At 38.0% G+C, this 7055-nt stretch overlaps 2 protein-coding genes across 2 annotated transcripts in view; both read right to left on the bottom strand.

Annotated features, from left to right (window-relative positions):
- The window catches only part of LOC133451135 (proepiregulin-like), a 40198-nt gene extending 36609 nt beyond the window's left edge, over positions 1-3589 (bottom strand). Inside the window, exons 1-2 of the mRNA XM_061730081.1 lie at positions 3374-3589; positions 623-685 (exon numbers count right to left, since the gene is read on the bottom strand). Coding sequence (XP_061586065.1) covers positions 623-685; positions 3374-3413 — 103 coding nt within the window. The 5' untranslated portion in view covers positions 3414-3589. The remainder of the gene's footprint in view (positions 1-622; positions 686-3373) is intronic.
- An 838-nt stretch (positions 3590-4427) lies between these two features.
- LOC133451134 (epigen-like) lies at positions 4428-6352 on the bottom strand. The gene is made up of 5 exons (XM_061730080.1): positions 6113-6352; positions 5734-5853; positions 5363-5483; positions 5068-5220; positions 4428-4930 (listed from the first exon to the last, which is right to left on the bottom strand). Exons 1-5 carry the CDS (start codon positions 6144-6146, stop codon positions 4876-4878), a joined length of 483 nt encoding a protein of 160 aa, XP_061586064.1. The 5' UTR covers positions 6147-6352; the 3' UTR covers positions 4428-4875.
- Between the last annotated feature and the right edge of the window lie 703 nt (positions 6353-7055).

Raw genomic sequence — 7055 nt, 5'->3', positions numbered from 1 at the left:
ATCCATCCATCCATCCATCCATCATCCCTCCATCCAAACATCCATCTGTCCATCCATCCATCCATCATCCATCCATCCATCCATCCATCCATCCATCCTCCATCTGTCCATCCATCCATCCATCCATCCATCCATCCATCCATCCATCCATCCATCCATCCATCCATCCATCCATCCATCCATCCATCATCCATCCATCCTCCATCTGTCCATCCATCCATCCATCCATCCATCCATCATCCATCCATCCAAACATCCATCTGTCCATCCATCCATCCATCCATCCATCATCCATCCATCCATCCGCCCATCCATCCATCATCCATCCATCCATCCATCCATCCATCCATCCATCCATCCATCCATCCATCCATCATCCATCCATCCATCCATCCATCCATTTTATTCAGAGTCATGGGGGGCAGCAGGAGTCTAACCCTTGGGTGAAAGTCAGGAGAAATGTTGTACACTTATTAAGAGTTACTAGGACCAAGAGAATGAACCAACAAGCAAGACATCTAGGTGCAAAAAGAACATGATTTATCTCTTTACAGAAAGATTGAAATAACATATCTATAGAGATAACAAAGTTATTACCAAAGGAGTGTAAAAGGATGAATACCTGCAGCGAGAGAGGCGCTGTCTGCAGTTTTGATGAGCACATATAGCCAGATCAGCGTGACACCTGATGGGATAAAAGCCAAACTTGAATATAATTTCCCCGTATGAACAACCTTCATGTAAGCACATGTTATCTTCACATAAACGATCCAAATGCTTTGTGCTTGTCAAAGCATCGCTCTTGTTTCGAGGAAAAAACCCAGAAATGATCGGAAAAAACCCTAATTTGATGAGAGTGGCTGGGGTCCCTGCCAACGGGTGGGATGTGACATGGAGTGGCTTGTGTTTGGCCCACTTGCCTGTACCGGCCTGCACAGCCTGAAACAGTGCAGTGGAGGACGCCCACATTCCAGGAAACGTGGCAGGAGAACACAAGAACCTCAATACAAGATACGTCTGGTTATGAATCAGCTAAAAGCCTGTCCATCTCAGCCTTCCTGTTACTAAGGCTTCTGGGATATTTTTGTTGCTAGGTACAGGCTTGACGTACCTGGCATACTGAAAATGAAGCAGGTGTTCTTTTTTTTCGATTAATCATTGTTCAGTCATCTCATTTTGATCAACAGCCAATGAGTCTTAGTAAACAACATCTCTTTAACTGAGCTTTAGTTTATAAGTGAATGCACAAAGCTAAGAAAATAAAAATGTGATTCTGCAACAGATCATCATGACTGAGTAATAAGCACCGACCAGATGCTCTGAGAGGCTCCTGTTACGCCTACATGGAGGAGTCATGACAGAAGAGAAGGTTAACAGTAATAAAATACAACTAAACAAAGACTTTTTAAGAAAATTCGAGTTCGTTTTATTTTTATCAATTGAAAAATCCCATCAGGCTTTGCAAATCCATTTACCTCCTGACACTTGCTTTCTCATGTGAGATGGAGCGGAAAACTGGTTAAGGAATGAATAAACAATTTTTCTATATTCAAATTAAATTCAAAATATCTAAATGCATCCACTTAACATCTTTTAAATATAGTCTGTATATAAACAATGAAACACCCCTCTGTGATGTCACGCACATTGTTCATTTCCTTACTTGATTCTATAATATTTTAAGTAAGAATAAACCTGGACAGCAAAATTACTTATTAAATAAAGCTGCTGATGTTTTCAAATGCTAAATCTTTATTTGTGTTTTAAATATGTGGTGCTGGGTCCAGCATCATTAACTCATTAATGCTGATATGGCAAATTCCTTCATTTCTGAAGTTGGTTTCTGGGGAAAATAAACTTTAACTAATTAAAAAGGTATTTATTTATCCATCTAGCCATCCATTATACAAGGTCATCAGGAGTCACAATGCAAAATACACAAAAGAAAAACGGGAAAAACAAATAACTTCCCGTAGAATCACGAAAATCCTGGAAATTCATACTCAAGTACTCTTGTATTCTAAATGATGTAGTCTGACAAATTTCTTACCAAAAAATACCCAGCACAGCAAACTACACAGCAACACAAGTGGAGATTCTCTACTTTACCTAACCCACAACTGATCTAAAAGTTTGAAGTATTGATTACACAATAGAATCTGGAATCGTGTTTTATTACAAAAGCATCATTGTTTCCTATAATTTTCCTTTTAAAGAAATAAATACAGTAACTTCTATTTATATAACATAAAAATAAATATTTCAGTTTTATGGTATAAAGTTGTATGATGCTCATGCTCAAGGAATGCAGTAATATACATTGAAAATAATTAATGCGGGAAACTTTCTCAGTTAGACTAATGTATGCAGATCTTATAAAGTTTGTTGATCAGTAATCCTGGAGAAACTCCACCAACATAGCCCAGTAGCCTATCAGATGCGTGAATGGGTTAAAAACTGGGTCCTATAGTTGATTAATGATAAATGGATGAGCGTGGCCCCAAAAATCTTATCTGGTCCTACTTGAGTTAAACACATTAACAAACCCAAATGTGGTCAAAATGTAACCAGTGGACAATTTATATCCATCTATATGAATATATATATATATATTTATTCAGATTCAGATTCAGATTCAGATTCATTTATTTATCCCCAGGGGGCAATTGCAAGACAACTGAGCACCAAGACGTTGAAAGTACCAAATATAATAATAGAATAAAATAAACAGATAAATGGGGCATGTCTCGTACAAAACATATATAAATATAAGAATGTCAAAAAAATGTACAATAGAGTGACTGTAGTGGTATATATATATATATATATATATATATATATATATATATATATATATATATATATATATATATATATATATATATATATATATATACAGTACACACACACACTTAATAATATCAACAATTGTCAACTATTTACTCCAGTTCCTACATTTTTTTTTTTTACTTACAGCTGCTAAGATTAAAATACAGAATAAAATAAATATGTTAATATATAATGAAAGTCTGCTGTTTGTTTTAATGATTCAGTTATTAGCTACGCAATTTTTTTTGTATTCATTCATTCAGCAGGTTTACTTCTGACAGAAACAAATCAGGAAAACATTCAGGTGTCTTTTCTTTCTTTTTTTATGGCGGTACATGTATCAACAGTTAAGACAAGCCTAAAAGTAGGTGTAATTATTGAAAAATGAGTACAGATCCACCGCAGCTCTTAACAACTAAAATGCTGAGTAAAAGTAAGTTTTATGTGAGGCTCCCGCCTCACCTTTTGTCCTCATGCAGCACTTCCAGAGCCACCCTTTAACACATATTTACCGCGTCAACATAAATCTAAAGAGCAACGTTACCGAGCAGCGTGAAGGGGGCCGGGGCTGTGCGGTTCCCCATGGCAGAGTCGGTTCCCCGGCGGGAGCGCAGATGGAGCAGATGAGCCAATCTGGATCCGAGACGCTCCGAGAGACGCTCAGGTGGAGACGCGCCTGCTGCCTCTGCTGCAGACTGGGAACCAGTGGTCGCTGCTGGCTGGGTGCTGGGCTGGGTGTGGTGGTGACACACTCCTGGAACTCAGATAAAGTTGCCCTGCAAAGACCCAAACTGACAACAGGGACTTCAGCTAGATCTGGCTGAAATCAAATACGGAAGACGCGTTTTCATTCCGCGTCATGATCCTCCTGATAGTGCAGCCTTTCATCAGATTCCCTTCCACTGCCCACCACAATGTGATAAATACATCAAGGGATTACCAGCAAAAATCAAATAAATAGAATGAGAACATAAAAATTTATATTTTTATTAAAGGATCAAAGTGAGCGAAAATAACAGTCAAATTCCCTGTCTTTGCCAATTAAACATGATTCTGATTCTGAAGTATTTTCTGCAAATTAAAGCAAATTATCAGATGCATTTGAAGTACATATATGGGAAAAGAGCTCCACAGGATGCATCCATCAAATGGCGAGTGGCTTCACACCTGTATGTTTGATTTAATGCAACAGCATGTTTGGTTCGCTTCATGCAACCCTTTCTCCTGTATACCTGGTCATAAAATCTGTTTAATCAGATTTTTAGGAGCCTTTTGGACTTAATAGGTGGCTCTTGTGCAGTTTGTATGCAGATCATCACTCTAGTACTCCTTTGAAAGGAATAATAAATAAAAATTAAACAGTCATACATCACGTCATAAATAATACTATGGCTATATGTTTTACATTATGATTATTACATTCAAATGGTATCTGCAATAAATCTCTTTATACAGCTCATTGCTTTGTCTTTATATCAGCAAAAGTGAAGAAAAAGTATACACAAAGAAATTCAACCAACACATAGATGTCTCTTTTATGGGATATTTTTTATTACAAAATTTAAATAAACAGAAACCAAATAACTTAATTATCATAATTTATGATAACAATAAATAGGTAGTACAAAAGGTCATTGTATCTTGTCCTTAAAAAAATGAAGAAAATAAATAGTTTGTTCTTATTCTTTAAAAGACAATACTGTAAAGTATTAAATTACTAATATTTACTGACTTAAGTAATGCTTACTTAATATCTTAACATGCAAACAACAGTACCAAGTTTACTGACAGTTGCTCATAATCCACCTTTTTTCTCTTTTTACACTCCAAAAAATTTTGTTTAAATACTTGTGTACATCAACTCCCCAAAAAAAGTAAAACAAAATAAATGAAAACTAAAAACAAGACCAATTTGCTATGTAGGTGATGCTTCTTATTTGTATAAAAAACTTAAAGGAAGTCCCATTGATGCTTTTCCAGAGACTGATGATATTGATAAAGGCGGTCACAGCGATGATCATAGGAAGGAGCGATGAGTTGGTGATGTCACACCAACGTCTGGGTCATAGCCTTTGTTTTTAGTGGTGTTTCTTTTACACATCTGTAAACAAAGATAAAAACACAATGGGAAGTCAGTCTTTCATTCATGGCAACAGTTCAGCTGATAAGCTGTCAGTTATCACAAGCTATGTTTGTTCATGTTCAGAAAAGTGCAGCAGAAAACCTGTAGATACTCACTTCTTATAGACACAGCGCAAAATAATAATTGCCAGGATGCAGACGACCATGATTACGCCAAAGGTGATGGCGATCACCTTCTCCAGGCCGGGCTGGGAGTGGGTGAGGGCGCTGGGGACCATGCAGCGGGGTCCGCTGTACGAATCCGTGCAGCTGCAGGACAGAGAAGGATGTGAGCACATTCCACAGATGAACAGGAACCAACATGTGCAAGAGGAAGGATTGCACAGACGAAAACTAATCTGTCTATATACTGTAGATGTGTTTTTGTACGTAAAGCCAGATTTAAGCTTACATGCAGGAGGGCTTGTTACTGTCTTGAGGGTACATGCACTGGCCACCATTTGCACAGTATGCATCATGTTCACTTCCACATGGCAGGTGTAATGCCTGGACTTTAGGTTTCTCCATGCTGCCTGCAGAGAGAAAGGACAAATGGCATCAAAAATACACCCAAAGAACAGAAAAGTAAATCAATAAAAAAAAGAAATAAAAGATAATGCAATTGATGAATTTCTTGAAAAAAAAAACTCTAAAGGGAATTTCTCCTATGTCGTATTTTAAGAGCTTGTGGGCTCAGGATTGCAGTTCTGGCAGATAAAACTTTCCAAACAGTTCAATCACATGCTGCATGATTTTAAGCCAACACTAAACGGATGATCTTACTGTTGGAGGGCCCCGTAGTCAGAGATGAATTCAGCACCAGAGGAGCTGCAGTAGCCTGGAGATCCTCAGACTGTCCTGGTGCAATAAGGAGGAGCAGCACGGTCACCGCCGAGACGAGGGCTGGAAAACACAAAGAGTGATTTAGGAAGATATGCAAAGTATTCACTTTTAGCATGGAAATGGTTTAGCTTGCTCAGTTTGTGAAGAAACAGCTGTTTCCTCGTTTCATACAGGAAAACATCTGATATTTTTGTATTTTTTTAACCAAGAGTGACGAATGTACACTGAATATATTATTATATTAGTAACATGGAAAAAAAATAAAAATGTTTCTCTCATTTTAGCTGTGTGAAAGTAACAGAATAAAGTACAAACTCACCCTTCTGCAGGTTTGTCTGTGTTAGCATAAACATCTTGTCTTCTGGTGAGGTGGTGTTTTCTGATGAGGTGGGGTTTTTTGCTCAGTCCCTTCTGCCTGTACTCCGATTCCTGCCGCGCTAATATACAGATCTCCAACCATTGACAATGATTTCATAGCCAATCAAGGACCAGAAAAGTGTTTATGAAAAAAACCAAAGAGAGAGCGACAGAAAGGTATTTCCTCTCCAAAATCCACCTGCATCATTTCCTTCGATTCCTGCATGCAGAAACAGAGTCTCCGGCTGATGGATGGTGGTGAACGTGTGGGTGGGGTCACCCGACTACAGAGGGTTTCTTCACTGGAAGAACCCACGCAATGCCTGAGGGCCGATACGGTTCAGATATGTGTTTTAGGTATCAAGAGGTTGCTTCACTGATGATTACAGGTGTTGTGAAAGACTCAGTTTCTTTAGTGATTAAAGGCGACAGGTTTTGATTTTTCTTTGAGTGCCTTACAGTTGAACAGGTGAAGGTGACCTGAAGTGAATCATGTTTTACTAGAAAGCATCTTTGGTGTTGTTACTGTATTTGTCTTTCATTCAGTTACAGTTTCAGTGCTTCTTTAACTACAGGAGGTGTTTATATCTGCTTTTATTAATTACAGGATTTTTCTATGTCAGGAAATCAAGCTCGAGCCCCACCTCTGCTTTGATGTTTTATTTTTCTCAATCAAGTTTTTACCCAGCTTAGGAAATCTTTTGTTCCCCTTTGTTTTGTTTAACCATTTTATAGGTTGTAAGTTCCTGTGACACATGCTTAGACGTTTGTTGTAGAGCAACATTTTTTTTTTGCCGGCTTGTCCACTACAATCCAAGCAAAGACATGTTCCTTGGGAATTCTTCGATTTTGCAAAGGGAATGTTTCAATTGTTCTGATTATCTCACTGTCATAGTAGCAGAAGA

The sequence above is a fragment of the Cololabis saira genome, chromosome 9 (assembly GCF_033807715.1).
Source record: "Cololabis saira isolate AMF1-May2022 chromosome 9, fColSai1.1, whole genome shotgun sequence".
Taxonomy (NCBI): Eukaryota; Metazoa; Chordata; class Actinopteri; order Beloniformes; family Belonidae; genus Cololabis; species Cololabis saira.
Note: the sequence above shows the minus strand (reverse complement) of the source record. Positions and strands in the feature narration are given on the sequence as shown.

Bases quoted from the DNA above. Each gene is read 5' to 3' on its own strand.
- LOC133451134 (XM_061730080.1), bottom strand. From the start codon at position 6,146: ATGTTTATGCTAACACAGACAAACCTGCAGAAGG. The intron at 5,484-5,733 runs GTAAGATCATCC...TTCTCTCTGCAG, and splicing joins GACTACGGGGCCCTCCAACA to GCAGCATGGAGAAACCTAAA. The intron at 4,931-5,067 runs GTGAGTATCTAC...CTTTGTTTACAG, and splicing joins TTGCGCTGTGTCTATAAGAA to ATGTGTAAAAGAAACACCAC.